The 17,489-nt window shown below is 47.3% G+C and overlaps 1 protein-coding gene across 2 annotated transcripts in view; it reads left to right on the forward strand.

Moving 5' to 3' along the window:
* PPP2R5A (protein phosphatase 2 regulatory subunit B'alpha) overlaps window positions 1–17,489 on the forward strand; it is a 120,500-nt gene that overhangs the window by 42,177 nt on the left and 60,834 nt on the right. For both annotated transcript variants that reach the window (XM_075925151.1, XM_006135173.2), the window contains exon 3: window positions 7,434–7,535. In XM_075925151.1, coding sequence (XP_075781266.1) covers window positions 7,434–7,535 — 102 coding nt within the window. The remainder of the gene's footprint in view (window positions 1–7,433; window positions 7,536–17,489) is intronic.

Genomic DNA, 17,489 nt, shown 5'->3' on the forward strand with positions numbered 1-17,489 from the left:
GGCAGTGAGTATGAGCTTTGTGGCTCCCAGGGCATGTGGCTTCTCCCCACCTTGGTGCTCTGAGGAGAGGCCATGTGGCTGCCTTGTTGGCTCCATGCCACACAGGTTGGCAGTTAACCCCTCCCTCACATGCTTCCCTCCCCTGAGAATCCCTCTGGCAGCTGCCATATGTGAGGGGGTGCCAGAATTTAAATTGAACCTTGCAGCTCCTCTGCTTTCCAGGATGGGGGAGGAGAGGCAAATGGGAGCCACGAGGGGGAGGCACGCAGAAGCCGTGGGGACTCAGGAGCTGGGGGGGGGGAAAGAAGTCTGTGGGAGCCATGTGACCGCTCGGGGATTGAGGGGGGCGCATGGGAGCTGCGGGGGTACGGATAGGGGAAGGGAGGCGCGGGAACTGTGCAACTTCTCAAGGGCTTGGCATGGCATTTGGGAACTGCACAGCCTTGTGGGGGCTTGGGTGCGGGGCGGCAGGGGTGCACAGGAGCCACAGGGGCTCACATGGGGAAGAGGGATGCAGGAGACGTGAGGGCTGGGTGCACGGGAGCCACAGAGCCTCACGGGAAGTTGGATCAGGTGAGGGGAGGTGGGTGTACAGGACATGTGTGGCATTGCAGGTGGTCCAGGGAGAGGGGGTGCATGGGAAGTGCCCGGCCTTGCCCCTTGCTGGCAGGAGGCTGGAGCCGTGTGCCCTTGTGGCCAAAGGAAGAGGGCTGGGCGCTTTTCCCTGCCCAAGGGAGAGGGTTGTGTGCCATGCCTCACTCCCTATCCTCTGCTTTTCCTCCTCCCCTCTTCCTCCTCCATGCCAGAGGGAGAGGACCAGGCCAGCTGCAGCCTCCGGCCCACCCCCACCCTCCTCCAACACCTTGACCTGGCCCTTCCCGGCAGCTGGGGGGAGAATTGGGGATGCCTACCCACAGAGAGGGAGATTGGTGGGCATAGCAAGCAGGGGGCACCGCCCTCTAGTAATTAATGTATTTATATCTTGATTATCTGATAGCTTTATTAATTTACCAATCTTTCATATTTTAAGCAAGTTTGAAGACTTTTATATAGGAGAAAAAATGTTCTTAGTTCTTTCTCACACACAAGGATCTGTAAACCCTCAACCAGTCATTGTGATTTTGAAATGTTGTAGTATTACTGATGGACTGACCAATAACGTTAGTAAAGATCTACCATCCAGTTACAGAATAATTCTGCATACCTTGTCAAATCTATTTTTCCCCCTTTCCTGTTGTAAAACTAGCTGAATTTTCCTTTCTTTTCTTAACTACTGAGAGATTCTAGCTTAGTGTTTAAGGTAAAGAAAACTGGCATTAGGTTGGTAAAGGAGGATCAAGTATAGTGAAGAGGCCATCAGAAAGACTGTTGGGTGGAGAACAGTTATATGGGGAATGAAATGAAAGAAGTTGATTGAGAAGTAGTCAGGAAAAGGGGCATTGAGCCCAGAAAGTAAGACAGAAAATATAGCATGATGAATCAGAAACTAGGGATGTAATAGTATAGATGATTAATCAATAAGCAAAAGCTTATAGGTTAATACTATAGACTATGCACATTCCTCTCGTCCCCCTCTCCCTGTCAGTACATTTTTAGTAGGCTGGCTGGCAGCCTGGCTCAGTCCTGACTTTCGACGGGTTCAGGACCTACCCCTGATGGGTATTAGGAGCTGGGAGGGCAAACCCGGCTCAGTCCTAGCTCATACTGGGTCCAGGAGCTCAGACCTCCCCTCCTCCCCCCCAAACAGGGATTGCTGCCACCTTCTCAGAAGGCAGCCAGTCTGCGAGGGGAGCTGATTTTTAATCTGGCTCCCCTTGCGGACCAGCTCCTACCTGGCACCTCACGCTGCTGCCTCTGATACACTGGCAGCTGGCCCTGCTCTCAGGAACTATTGAATAGTCCACTAACCAATACAATTTCATGAGTTTACTCAACTATTCAATTAACTGATATTTAACATTCCTATCAGAAACTCCAGGAGATCTACTGAAGATATGATCTGGGAGATTTACCCAGAAATGTAACAAGAAGCATCTTCAATAGAGTATTCCCTCCACCTTGGGATTTCATGAGAAACATCCACCCTGGTTTCCATTTATATAGTCCCTAACCTCTTACCCTTAAAACACATAGTCTTGGTCTTTTGAGCTCTCTGGGGGCAACCAGATAGGAAACATTCCTCAACTGTCCACGTCTAGAATTAAATTTCCCTCTTCCGTGAGACATCATAGGTCTACTCAAGAGGTTCATTATCTACAGTCTCAGACTGCTCCTGCAGGAATATGGCTGTATGGAAGGATACCTGAAGGAAATGGATTATTTATTCCAATAGCAATATATTCCTCGACAGTTGATTTTAGGATCTTTCTAGACCTCTTGCAACACATAGCAGGTCACTTAGAGTTTCTAATGGAGGTAGTGCAAGAAAAATCCCATTCCTAACCATGGTACAGAGCAGAATAAATTTCTACTTGGTTGATTTACATAGAAAAATGGAAAAGGTTTTCTGTTTGGGTAATTAAGTGTTGCCTGTCTCCTGTGGAAGCCTCTGTTTCTGCTGTTTACTATCTTTAAAATGTTTGAGATTTTCTCAGCTCTATAAGTGTATATCCGCAATGTCTGCACATTCATCTATGCAGAGTCATACCATATTTTTCTCAATTCCAGGTCTCATTTTGCATTCCATAGGCAGGGATTCATGTTTCTTTGAATATTGTCCCTGTGAGTTGCTCCATTCTATATATATCTGAGCCCCTGCACCTCTAATCAAAGATTTTTGGTGGTAGTGTCTGTTGAGCTTGCCCATGTGTTCTCCTTTCCTCATGGTTCCCCCTCAGTTCCTTGTCAAAAGCTTTGCCCTTGAATGGAGCAGGCAATTCTCCCTTCCTTATCTGTGTTGTTGGCATAAGTAGTAGTTTTTATTTCTTTTTTTCTCCTTGATACTTTTCCTTTTTACTCATGGGAATTAAAAATAAGAAACAAGGAAAGAAGATCTACTGCATTCCTCACTCCTAGAGGATGATAGTTCCTTCTCCCCCAGCAGCATAACAGACTCTCCCTATTTAAAGAGATGCCTCTCCTACAAGGAGCTTATTCCTGTAATGGAGAGGCACTCACTGTGTCTGGGCTCTGGGAAACAGTCTCTCTTCCACCAGCTACCTGGACCTGGGAGCTGAAGTTAAAACTCCTCTTTGTGGAGAAGTCACTTCACTCTCCAGGTGATTCCAGTGCTGACCCCAGATCATCCCTGGAGCGTGTAACTTTCAGTAGTAGTAGTAATGAACAAAAACCAGTGAACTTTCTCTCCCACTCCTGCAATAAGTTTGGGTTAAAAAGGTGTCTCAGCTGTTAGCCAGCCAGAGGGGCTCCTCAGCGTGGCTACCTTGGTACCAGCAGCTCTGAAAAATAGTACCCAGAGGGGTCTCCACTAAGAGTTTTGCCACACTGCCTGGAAAAACCAGGGGCTCAAGCTCTGAGGCAGTGGTACCACCCACTAAGGAGAATGGCAGCAAGAAAACTTCTGGTTCTAGGTATTTGGTTCTAGGGAGTGCTCTGTACCTTCTTAACCATTGGTACTGATCATGTACTATGGACACTTCTCTGCAGTACCAAGCTCCAGTACAGCATGAGCTCCAGTTCCCTAGAGACCTTACAGTTGGGAAAGAATTGTAAGCACTATTGCATGGGCCCCAGTACTGACCACTCTCTTCCCCAGGCTATATACCACCAATACTCTGTCAGCACTACCCTTACCTGATGACGAGTCTGACCATGACCAGGCAGAGGTCATTTTCCTGGTCCCTCATTGTAGCCTACCGTCACAATTCAAAGTCCCCCTCAGTTCCAATGAACTGTCCCATGATTGTGGCACAAGTTCCCTGGGTTAACCCCACTGACTTTTGCCCTTCTCTCCAATAGCTGAATTATGATCCTGAGGCAATGTATACATCATGGCTGTCCAATGTCCCAGAAAATCCTAGGCTATGTCTACACTACAGGCTTCTTGCACAAGAACTGTTTTGCACTAGAGTTCTTACGTAAAAGATTTTGCACAAGAGCGTGTCCACACTGCCATGTGCTTTTGTGCAAGAACATCCATGGCAGTGTGGATGCTCTCTTGCGCAAGAAAGCTCTGATGTCCATTTTAGCCATAGGGCTTTCTTGTGCAAGAAACCCCTGTTGCCTGTCCACTCTGCACATTCATCTATGCAGAGTCATACCATATTTTCCTCAATTCCAGGTCTCATTTTGTATTCCATAAGCAGGGATTCATGTTTCTTTGCGGGGAGAGGAATAACTCTTGCGCAAGCAGTCTTCTTTTCCAACTCTTTACTATAAATTTACTTGCGCAAGAACGCGTGTGCAGTGTAGACACTTTGCAAGTTTTTGTGCAAGAAGCCTGCATTGTAGACGTAGCCCTATAGTCTTCTATAGCTCTGATCTCCTGAGCCAGGGAAGGAGGAAGCTTTTGCAGAACAGGAAGAGGGTCTTGAAGGAGAAACTACCCCTTCAGCAAACTTCTTCTCTCCAGATGTGGCTGAAATGCCCTCCCCATCACTAGGTGATGAGTTTAAGAACTTTCTGGATACTAAGAGGTGTCCTGCAAATTTCCTGATAAAAGGTGGCAAATATACATAACCAGGGCTAGACAAATGATTCAATCTACTTGCCCGTGGTGAGTAGATTTTAAGCTGGCGGGGCCATTTTATGCTGCGCATATGCAGAGTGCACTTCTGCGCGGCTGGTGAGCAGGGCTTGCTGCTGCTTGGTGAGCCCTGTACATAACAAGCTGGTGAATATTCTGCACACCAGCTCCGCCAGAATTGCTCTCCCAATTAATAAGGCATTTCTAAATCCTGCCAAAGTCACCTGGCAAACATCAGTCTCCATGGCACCAACCAGCAAAAGAGCCCAACAAAAATATTACATGCCTTTCAAAGAGGCAGACTTCCTATTTTAATAACTGTTACCCACCTCCACCATAGCAGATGCAGTTAATGCATGAGGCAAGCTACATAATGCTAAATTGACCCCATACAAGTCAGAATTGGGAGGACAGCGCATTTATTGTTAATGCTACAGTTTAGCGTCTTGAATTATCATGCTGTCATAGCCCGTATGATTTTATTAATTATGGAAAACTCAGTGCATTTCTGGAATATTTACTGAAGACACAAAGGAGCAGTTTCAGGCCAGTGTCAGAGAGGATCAATTCATAGTCATAATAATGCTATGGAGGACACTGGACATAGCTGATAAAGCAGCTCATTCAGACCTCCTCATGACTACTGTCATGGAGACTTCTTGGCTACACCTTTCTGGGATGCCCAAAGAGCTGCAGATGATCTCCAGTTTGAAGGACATCAAAATTCAGTGAAAAAGTGAGAGCTATTCTGATTGCCATGTCCTCACCAAGATAAGTCTGGTTCCTTTACCTGGCACAGATGGCAATATGTCCTTTGGTTCTTCTTTGGCCCATTCCTCGCCTGCTTCCTCAAAACAGTGGGTTGATCCTTCACTCAAATCTGCAGGCCCTCTTTCTTGGTTCCAAGGCTTACAGGTAGAATACCCTCTTGAGGTGCATCTGAATTTACTTCCCTAGAAAATGAAAAGAAATTGAAGTTTGTTATTCTAAGCATGCAGATCCAACCTCAGCTTCCCTCCCTCAGATTTTACATTACATTTTAGACCTCAAGAGATCAAAAATCACTCGACTTCTTTAAGGTACATTTTGCAGCAAAAATGACTTTCCACTACCATATAGATGGATATTCTGTTTGTACATCTGCTGATAGATTATTTAAGATAATTGGGAATCTTTTCTCACTTATTGATCATCTGCTCCAGCCTGGGATCTTAACCTAGTCCTCAGGGTTTTGACTGGATCTCCCTTTGAGCCCATGGCAACTTTGCTGTCTCCTACATATGTCCATTTCTAATTGCCATCACCTCCACTAAGCACATAGGAGAAATAACAGCCCTAATGGTACACCTACCATGCATGGATGTTCTTTTTTTTTTTCTTTTAAGACAAAGTAACTTTGAGACCACATCCCAACTTTCTTTCTAAAGTTGCCTGCTTTTTATATGGATCAACCAATCCATCTTCCAGTTTCATCCTCCCTTTTCTCCCCTCCCCCCCCCAAGAAAACAACATCATAACATCAGAAAGGCGATTCTGCATATGCTGGAGGTTAGAAGAGCACTAGCATGCTTCTTGGACAGGGTCAAGGACTGCAGAAAGTTCCCTAAACTCTTCCTTTTGGTCAGGGAAAGATTCAATTCTGAGACTATCCAAATGAGTCTCTGGTTGCATTAATCATTGTTATCAAGGGTGCAACCTGCTGCTTCCATCCAGAGTCTATATGCATTCCAGAAGGTTAGTCTATACTACAGACACATTCCTTAAAGAAATCTGCAGAGCTGCAATATGGGCTTCTGCCCATACTTTTGTAGAATTTTATGCACTCACTGGAAATTCAACCTCTGATGCCATCTTCAGCTCTTATTACTCTTTGTAGTAACAAACTCCACTCCAAAGTTCCATACTCCAGTGGCAGGTACTGCTTGGGAATCCCCTACAGTGAGGCATCCACTTGATACTACTCGAGGAAGAAGTTACTCATCTTGTGCATTAATGATGGTTCTTGTCCTTATGGATGCTCCACATACCACCTGTCCCCCACTTCAGAGTTCTCCATAAGGAGTCTGGGGTAGAAAAGGAACTGAGGAGAGTTTGCCCATGCTGTGCTAGGTAGCCTCAAGGCTGACCATCATGGAGGAAAAGTGCCTTTGCAGGCTCAAAAATCTCCATTTAGAGGCACAGCTATGCCTACAGCATAGCATCCAGAGGGGGACACATCTTGGATAATAGAACACTAGAACTGCTGCCCAGCCAGACTTCCCCACTTGGGCTGCTGTGGCCCGGGCAGCACTGCTGGGTGACAGACAGCCCTGATGGTTCTCCTCCCAGGCTGCTGTGGCCCCACTACTAGTAAGCTGGCAGTGATGCACCGGGCTCCCAGATGCTGGCCCTCCTGCCCCTGGGGCTCTCTCGTCCAGGAACATGCCAGACCACGGATGCTGCCGATGAGAGAATCCCAGATTTGGGAGGTGTACCCTGTGGAAATATTTGTAGACATGTCTCCCTTACATTCAAATGTAGTGTTGTTAACTCAGTTTTTATTCTAAGTCATGTATGTTTGATGTCTGTCTTTAAATATCTGACTCTTGCAGTCATGTAATTTATGTAAAAATTTCAGGTTTTTCATTAAAAAGAGACATTTCTGGTCCTCATGGCCGCATACAACAACTTGAAAATACAGCCCAAATGCCCAGTTCATCTTTATATTGGATAAAGGCAACACATTTAGTTTGGGATTTGGAATTTTGATAAGCAGCAATACAAGTAATCCACTTGTTTTTCTTTGCAGATTAGTTCTAATATTTTTAGAACCCTTCCACCAAGTGATAATCCAGATTTTGATCCAGAAGAAGATGAACCTACCCTTGAAGCCTCCTGGCCTCACATACAGGTATAGGATTCCTTTTTCAAACATTCTTGAAATGTAGAAACTAAAGGGTGATGTAGTTCTATGGGTATTTCTTTGAAAACTATTTATTGCATCTGCTTATCATTCTTGCTTCTAACTTAAGAAAGCATTGAATTATTTTTGAAGAAGTTGAAATGCATCTTTCTGCCACACACTAACACACATGAGCCCTTCAGAAAGATTTTACGGCTGTTTTGATTCTTGAAAGCAAGCCCCTATATTTTTATTATCCTATCACAGCTGAAAACCTGGTATATGTGTTTCATGTACATTATCGCAATATTTTGGGTTCCTTTTTTTATTACAATCATCTTTAAGAGTTTCACGTTTTATACCATTGATAGTGGGTGGTTCTTCAAGTGGTTGCTCAGGTGCATTCAGATTAGGTGCGCGCGTGCCACGTGCACAGTTCCCGGAGCATTTTTTCCCCAGCGGTACCCATCGGGTCGGCAGGTCGCCCGCTGGAGTGGCACCGCGATAATAGCACATAAGTACCCCCTGCTGGCCCTCACCGTCTCTCAGTTCCTTCTTACCGCCGGTGATTGTTGTTGGAGTTTCTCTTGTTAATCCAGCGATTAGAGTTCTTTGTAGTGTAAATAGTTCTTTAGTCTTAGTTTGCATTTAATAGTATAGTTAGCACTTAGGTAGTTTAAGTGTTCTCTCCCCTTCAGGGAAGGTATGCCAGCTCGTATCCCATTTGTGGGATGAAATACTTCTCTACTCCTTTTGGGTAGGCAGGAATGATGCTGGGGTTTGCCACAGAGCAGTCGTGATCTTAGCCACTGTTTTGGACCTCAGAGACCTCAACCGGTTCATAAAGACAACGAGGTTCAGGATGGTCACGCTTGCCTCCATTATTCCCATGTTCGATATAGGAGAATGGTATGCGACCCTCGATTTAAGAGACACTTATTTTCATGTAACCATACGGCCAATGCACAGGCGCTACCTAAGGTTCGTGGTAGGGCATGAGCATTTCCAGTTTACAGTCTTGCCCTTCGGTCTCTCCACCATCCCCAGGACATTCACCAAGTGCATGGCAGTGATGGCGGCTTTCCTCGGAACACACTGAGTGCAAGTATTCCCATATCTGGATGACTAGCTCATCAGAGTGCGATAAAGAGCTCTAATCCTTCTTCACATAGACATTACAAAGTCTCTGTCTGAGGAGCTGGGACTTTTGATAAACGAGGAAAAGTCCATGTTAACTCCCTCGCAAGACATACAATTCGTGGGGGCACACCTAGACACCATTGCAGGTAGAGCATCCCTCCCCACAACCAGATTCACAACCTTGACACAAATTATTCAGGGACTTCAGCTATCTCCCCTCTCCCTTACAATGGCAAGAAACTGCATGAGACTACTGGGACACAAGGTGTCATGCATGCATGTGGTTCTCCATGCCAGACTGAGACTCAGGCAGTTACAGGCATGGTTGGCTCAGTCATTCAACCAGAATCAAGTACATTGGGACTCAGTGCTGTCGCTTCCACAGGAAGTCTTCCCATCACTGCACTGGTGGACTCAAGAAAGGGAAGTGTGCAAGGGTGTTCCGTTCCTCAACGAGACACCCACTGTGAGACTAGTTACCGATGCTTCGGACCTAGGTTGCGGGGTGCACTTATACCCTCACAGGACGCAGGGTCTATGGACTCCTCTGGAGGGAGACCTACATATAAATGTCAGAGAGTTGAGGGCAATTCGGAGAGTGTGTGAAGTCTTCTTTCCTCACCTCTCAAGCAACTTGGCGTATCTACCAGGGAACAAGAACCTCTTAGCAGACAAACTGAGTCACTCATTTGGGACTCAAGGTGGTCCATAAGGAAGGACATATTACAGGGGCTATTCTGAAAGTGGGGTTGTCCCCAGGTGGATCTTTTCACCACGGAAATAAACAAGAAGTGTCCATCCTACTACTTGTTCATGACCCAAGGGTTGAGGTCCAAAGTAGCCGATTGGCCCAAGGGACTTCTTTACGTGTTTCCCCTATTCCTGTTGATCTACAAGGTTCTCATCAGAGTCAAGAGATTCAAAGCACTAGTCTCTTAATAGCTCCAGACTGGCCCAGACAGTTCTGCTATCTGGTCCTCTTGAACATACTCCAGGTCAAGCCTCAAGCCATTTCTACTGTCCCAGATGTAATCGTTCAAGAGTGGGGGGGAGGGTCTCTTGTACCACCCGAATATCAAATCCCTCCATTTCATGGCGTGGCTTATTCATGGCTAACTGGTACAGAACTAAATTGTTCTGAGGCTGTGAGATCTGTACTGCTGAGTAGTAGAAAGCCTGCTACAAGGGCGGCATACTCAGCTAAGTGGAAAAGATTTTCATGGTGGGCTGCGGATACAGGTATAGATCCTAGTACGGCACCCACTCCTCTGGTGTTAGCATATCTCCTGGGGCTAAGGTGGGCTGGCCTTTCCATAGCATCCATTAGTGTGCATCTAGCGGCTATGTCAGCTTTCCACGGGGTAAGGAAACAGATCCCTATTCGCGAACTAGTTGATTAAGAGGTTCTTTAAGGGTCTATATACAATGTTCCCGCATGTGAAACCACCGGTGCCCCAGTGGGACCTCAATTTAGTACTTACCAAACTCATGTCCCCACCCTTTGAGCCGCTGGCCATGTGCTCGCTAAAGCACCTCTCTCTTAAAGTAGCACTTATCGTGGCAGTCACTTCAGCAAGGGGGAAGGGGAGGTCTCAAGGCACTGACGATAGAGCCCCCTTACTTACTCTTTTCAGCAGATAGGGTGAGTTTACCTCTCCACCCAGCCTTCTGACCGAATGTAGTGTCCACCTTCCATATGTCCCAAGACAAGTACCTGCCTGTGCTTTACCCAAAGTGCCATAAGTACAAGCCCTCCACTGTCTTGATGCCAAGAGAGCATTAACCTCTATATAGACGGAACCAGACACTTCCACAAGTTGTCCCAACTTTTTATTTCATTTGTGGAAAGGATGAGAGGGTTGCCAGTGTCAGCCCAGAGGCTATCTTTCTGGGTGTCGTCCTGTATAAAGGAGTGTTAGGTGTTAGCAGGCAAAGACCCGCCTCACATGACGGTCCTCTACAGCGTTCGTGGCTCGAGTCCCGATTGTAGATATCTGTAGGGTAGCCACATTGTCCTCAGTCCATACGTTCACTGTGCATCATGCCATTACGCAGCAGGCCAGGAGTGACGTAGCCCTGGGTTCTGCAGTTTTAAGTTCAGTTCTGTAACATATTCAAATAAAAGTATGTTAGAAGGAAGTCACTTGAATTGATTTCTGGGTCGTGCCTCTGACCCTACCTCCACAAGTTTTGGCTAGGGATTCACCTAATTCGAATGGACACGAGCAACCACTTGAAGAAGAAAAGAGGGTTACATACCTGTAACTGTTGTTCTTCAAGATGTATTGCTCATGTCCATTAGATCCAGCCCCCCCCCCCCCTTCCCTTTGTTGGAATCTCCGGCAAGAAGGAACTGAGGAGGGGAGGGTCGGCAGGGGTACTTATGCGCTGTTATCGCAGCACCACTCCAGGGGGCGGCATGCCAGCCCAATGGGTACCGCTGGGGGAAAAATGCTCTAGGAACCGTGCACGTAGCGCACGCACCTAATTCGAATGGACATGAGCAACATATCTCAAAGAACAACAGTACAGGTAAGTAACCCTCTTTTCTTCGGGTGAAGAGAGGATGAGGAATTTGGGCTTATTTAGTCTGCAGAAGAGAAGAGTGAGAGCCAATTTGATAGCAGCCTTCAACTTCCTGAAGGGAGGTTCCAAAGAGGATGGAGAGAGGCTGTTCTCACTCAGTAGCGATAGATGGCAGAACAAGGAACCTTACAAGTCTAGGTTGGCTATTAGGAAAAATTGTTTAAATAGGAGGATGGTGAAGTATTGGAATGGAGCTTCAGAGGGCAGCCGAGTTGGTCTGTTTGGGTATGTCTACACTACAAAGTTAATTCGAACTAACAGACGTTAGTTCGAATTAACTTTGATACGCGCTACACATGCAAACCGCTAGTTCGAACTTAATTCGAACTAGCGGTGTGCTTAATTCGAACTAGGTAAACCTCATTCTACGAGGACTAACGCCTAGTTCGAATTAACTAGTTCGAATTAAGGGCTGTGTAGCCACTTAATTCAAACTAGTGGGAGGCTAGCCCTCCCCAGCTTTCCCTGGTGGCCACTCTGGGCACCACCAGGGAAACTCGTCTGCCCCCCTCCTGACCCCGGAGCCATTAAAGGGGCACGAGCTGGCTACGGTGCCCGTGCCAGGTGCAAGCCTGCCAGCACCCAGCCAGCAACCCTGCACCTGGCACAGCTCGAGCCAGCCACCTGCTGCCACCCAGCCCTCCACCTTTTCCCGGGACCAGGGTGGCGGCTCCCAGGAGCCTGCCTGGGGCCGCAAGAGGCGGGCGCCCGCCTGGTCTAGTGTGGAAATCGTGGACCTCATCCACGACCTCTGCACTAGGCACAGGAAAGTGGCCATCTAGGGCAGGAGAGCTGCCAGCCTGGCCACCCAGGAGCAGGTTGGCATGAAAATCAAGGTGGTCCACTGAGACCCCCGACCCTGAGCTTAGAATGGCCATACTGGGTCAGACCAAAGGTCCATCTAGCCCAGTAGCCTGTCTGCCGACAGTGGCCAGCACTAGGTATCCTGGAGGGGATGGACCGAAGACAATGACCAAGCCATTTGTCTCGTGCCATCCATCTCCAGCCTTCCACAAACAGAAGCCAGGGACACCATTCCTACCCCCTGGCTAATACCACTCCATAGACCCAACCTCCATGACTTTATCTCACTTCTCTTTAAACTCTGTTCTAGTTCTAGCCTTCACAGCCTCCTGCAGCAAGGAGTTCCACAGGTTGACTATTTGCTTTGTGAAGAAGAACTTTCTGTTGTTAGTTTGAAGCCTGCTACCCATTCATTTCATTTGGTGTCCTTTAGTCCTTATATTATGGGAACTAATGAAGAACTTTTCTTTATGCACCCTTTCCACACCACTCATGCTTTTATAGGCCTCTATCATATACCCCCTCAGTCTCCTCTTTTCTAAGCTGAGAAGTCCCAGTCTCTTTAGTCTCTCTTCATATGGGATCTGTTCCAAACCCCTGATCATTTTAGTTGCCCTCCCCTCTCCCACCTTCTTTTCCCAGTCTCCCCGAGTTTTGTTCAATAAAGAGAGTTTCTATTTTTGAACACACGTGTCCTTTATTTTGTACATCAGGAAGGGGGGCTAGGGAGGGGTAAGTGGAAGGAGGTGAGGGAGGAATGGAGTACGAGCCCCCGATGGGGAGGACTGGGTGGCTCTGCGGGCTCCTCGGGGTGGAAGCTCTCCTGAAGCCCTTGATTGATTTCCCCACCCTCCGGATGGCAGCCTGCGGCAAGTGCAGCCGGTCTGATGGCCGAGTGCTGTGATGTGCCCAGTGTGGGCACTCAGGGCCCTCCAAGCCAGGACTGCTTTGCAAGTGGGGAACCCCTGAGAACTGTCTGTCCGGGGTGGGGGTCGGGTCCCTTTAAACACAGCCCTTGGCTAGCCTGAGGCAGCAGCTCCACACTCTAAGTCCTAATCTGATGCCCTGCCGGCACTGCTTCTGGCCATCCTTAACCTTGGTTCAGGGTCCACTCAGTGTAGACATGCTAGTTCGAATTAGCAAAACGCTAATTTGAACTAGTTTTTAAGTCTAGATGCGCTAATTCGAATTAGCTTAGTTCGAATTAACTAATTCAAACTAAGTTAGTTCGAATTAGTGCTGTAGTGTAGACATACCCTTATAGAAAAAAACAACAAATAGTCTAGTAGCACTTTATAGACTAATGAAACATGTTGATGGTATCATGAGCTTTCATGGGCACAGCCCACTTCTTCAGATGAGCAAAGTTATGAGTTGGGGATATGAAAACTCAAAGTAAATAGGAGAGGGGAAGGGGAGGGGAGAGAGAAAGAAAAAAGGGGAGTGGGTGGGAGACAGAGTATCATTAAGTATCTGGAGAATGGGTACTTAATCCTAAGCAGATAAAAATCAGTGTCAATAGATAGATTCCTGAAACGGAAAGGATACCACTCAGGGAGCTGTTAGCACCTTCAGTGGTTATTAAGTAGGTAGAGTTCCCACCAGCCAATATCACGATTGAGTCCATTAGCATGTGAATTGAATTTGTGGATGAACTGGGATTCCAGGACTTCTCTGTGTATTTGGCTTATAGAGCTGGTTTGTGACAAGACAGCTACCTGCAGGTCTGTCATTGTGGTTAGGCAAGCTGAAATGCTCACCAACAGGCTTCTGTTACCTAGGGAGGTGGTGGAATTCCATCCCTAGAGGTTTTTAAATCTCGGCTTGACAAAGCCCTGGCTTGGATGATTTAGTTGGGATTGGTCCTGCTTTCGGCAGAGGGCTGGACTCAATGACCTGCTGAGGTCTCTTCCAGCCCTATAATTCTATGATGTCCCCATGGGTGCTTCACTGTTGGTGATGGGTGATCCCTGAAGCCACAGTTCGGAGCTTTTCATAGCTGTTGACAGTTGGGCTGCACATGCGTAGGAGGTGCCTTGCACCGCTGACCTGGCCCCCCTCCCCTTCGGTTCCTCTTCATCCACCCTTGGTCACGGACTGAGCTCTGATCTCTCTTGCCTCAGGCGTTGTTTCTTCACATTTTCCTGCTACTTAATTGCATTTCCTTATGGGCTGTTGCTCATAGTTGATCAATTGACACAACTCCAAACAGAAAGAACATGCAGTTCCAGCTGACTGACCACCTCAGCTGCTTCACTCCCTCAGCAGGGTTTCTCTCTTTAATAATTAAAAAAAAGAATGAAAGAAGACCAAACGAGGCATACAAGCCTTAATAAGACGCCACCATGCCCAGCCTTCAGGGTTTTAAAAAGTGTGTACTATGTAAGGAACCCATGCCAGCGTCAGATGGGCATGATTCCTACATAAGATGTTTGGGGGAGGCACATGGCCCCTGAAAATGTAAACATTGCAGGAGCTTCACAGCCAGGGCCAGGAAAGACTGTGAAATACAGCTCCACATGATCATGTTTGAAAGGACTCTGCAGCCCTTGGACCAGCCTGAACTAACCATGAAACACAGAGACCTAAAGCACAGGTCCGTGTCACCTTTTCCGCAGAAGCAGCACAGGGCAACAGTCTCACCTGCCAAGCCTATGAAGCAGTGTCTCAGGCTGACCACTAGGGACGTGTTGCATGCACGAGGGAAGCTGGCAACAAAATCCTTATGGGGCACTGCCGTTGCCGCAACTCCCAGCAACTTGGGGTCAGCATGCTCAGCAGCAGCACCAGAAGGGCCATGCTGGCAGACCATGGCATCGCACAAACCAGTGCTCCAGCATTCGGTGCTGAGAGGAAGCACGGAACTGCTTTCCAAACAGCCCTGCAAGTCCTCAGCACTGCCTTCTCCTCAGCCACCTGCAGGGAAGCCTTCCCCAGCAGAGGATTGAACACAGATGTGGCATGATTAAAACCCTGTGCAAATGCAGGATGAGGAGATTAGCAGCTGAAGATAACAGCATTCAACTGAGCTCTCCTCATCCATCAGGAGCGCCCCTCGGGCTTAACTGACTCAGCAGGTCTTTCCTTATCTGACAGTGGACCTCCACTGACATAGAGAAATGCTGCAGTTGCTGAATACAATGAAGGCAGTGTTTTTTTCTTCATAGCACTCATCTCCAACTACATCTCATCAGTTTCAACATTATTGTGAAAGACCTCTCCATTCTCATTGGTGCCCGGAGTAGCAATATCCCCTCCCTACTACTCCCCTTCTGTCCCCTCCCCGCCCCGTGGACACTGTGGGACTATTGAGAGCCTTGCGGACGCCATCCCAGGAGCACATCTGCCTCCCCTTAGCTTCTCCAGTCCATACCCTTCCAACATCGGTAGACTCAGAGGAGGAAGAGGGTCAAATCCCAGACGATGATAGTGCTGTACAAGAAAGGCAGGTATCCGAGGACAATTCATTTTCACCCCTCGATGAGGCTGTGACACAAGAAGCATCAAATTCTATAGACCACCTAAAACAGTTCCAAGAACTTTTAAAAAGAGTAACCACTAGCCATGAGGTCCAGCTCCAGGAAGTAAAAGAGAAACAACATCACCTCTTAAAGAACATTCGTCCATCCTCTCAAGGGAAGATGATGCAGTGTTAAAGGTATCTGATGACATTTGGCGGACACCCGCCTCAATACAGCCCACCTGCAAAAAAGCTGATTTAAAAAGTACTTTGTCCCTCCCAAGAACCTGGACTTTCTCTTTTCCCACCCCCAACCGAACTTACTGGTGGTGGATGCAGCAAATCAACGTACAAAGGCCTCCTAGGTTAGATCTGCGAACAATGACAAGGAGTACAAGAAGTTAGACATCTTTGGCAAAAAGACTTATTCATCAGCCACCTGCAACTTAAAATAGCAAACTATTCTGCACTATTAGCTAACCATTATTTCGATAATTATTCTAAGCTGTCTGAACTCATGCAACCTGACTCCAAGAGGCCAATCCTCAAGGTGATCATTTATGAGGGGGACACAATTGCCCGCACTGCTCTATTAGCAGCCATAGACGTTGCGGATACGGCAACCAGAGTGACGGCCTCAGCTGTGGTGATGAGAAGAGTTTCCTGGCTACATGAAGTAGGGGTGCCTAAAGAGTTACAGACAAACTCTGAAGATAAATAGAAGTTCTTTGCAGCGAATACAGATGAGATCCTGCATAGCAGCAAGCACTCTCACACCATGCTTTGCACTCTTGGCAGGTACATACCACCATACCGGAGAAAGAGAGACATTCCTTATAACAGAAATAGGGACAACTATTACAACTGTCCCCAGTAAAGAACATGAGACTATAACTGACCCAGGCAGCAACCCCAGAGGAAGCGCCCACCTGAAGCACGCTCCTCTGGATTGCAGACCACCAAACAGCAAATTTGAGGAATTGGTCCAGGGTTTGCCCGACCTCCCCAACCATTAAGTGACAGTAACGCCCCTTTTTCCATCACTGGGCCTCAATAACATCAGATCACTGGGTATTGGAGATCATCCACATGGGATACTCCATCCCCTTCACATCATTTCTCCCCACTGCCCTCCCTTCCCTGTCACTCTTCAAGGAAACCTCTCATGAGACCCTTCTCAGGAAAGAAATTGATTGCCTCCTTCAGAAAGGCACAGTAGAGAGGGTACCCGAACACTACAAAGGAAGGGGGTTCTATTTGACCTATTTTCTCACCCAAAAGCAGACAGGAGGTTGGAGGCCAATTTTGGATCTTTGCAGGCTAAACAAATTCCTACACAAACATCATTTCAAGATGGTCACACTGGCTTAAATATTTCCAGCACTGGACAAAGGGGACTGGTTCGCACAAGGTGCGTGCTTCCATATCACAATACATCCATCGCACAGGCGTTATGTCCATTTCACAGTCAGAGATGACCACTTCCAATATACCATCATCTCCTTCACACTATCTTCAACCCCTCATGTTTTCTCAAAACTACTTGCAGTAGTGGCAGCCTATCTTCAACAGCAGGGGGCGTCTTTTTTGCCGTATCTCAACGCTTGCCTCATCAAGGGGCCATCACGAACGGAGACAGCCAAGAAGGTAGTCAAGACCAGGTGATTATTTGATTATCTCAGACTCCTCATAAACGAACACAAGTCAACTTGCAAACCAATTCAAGAGATCGAATTCATCGGCGATCGCCTCGATTCTATATCGGCCAGAGCACACTTAACAAACCAACAATTCAACACACTCCAGGTCTTAGTGACTTCCCTAATCATGAACTCGTCATTGACCGTACATACATGCCTTTAGTTGCTGGGCCACATGGCAGCTACTATGTATGTTGTCCAGTATGCGCATCTCCATTTCTGCGCGATGCAACACCGGGTGACTTCTGTCTCCAAACCTTCCTATGACATCCT

This window comes from Pelodiscus sinensis, chromosome 3 (assembly GCF_049634645.1).
Source record: "Pelodiscus sinensis isolate JC-2024 chromosome 3, ASM4963464v1, whole genome shotgun sequence".
Classification (NCBI taxonomy): domain Eukaryota; kingdom Metazoa; phylum Chordata; order Testudines; family Trionychidae; genus Pelodiscus; species Pelodiscus sinensis.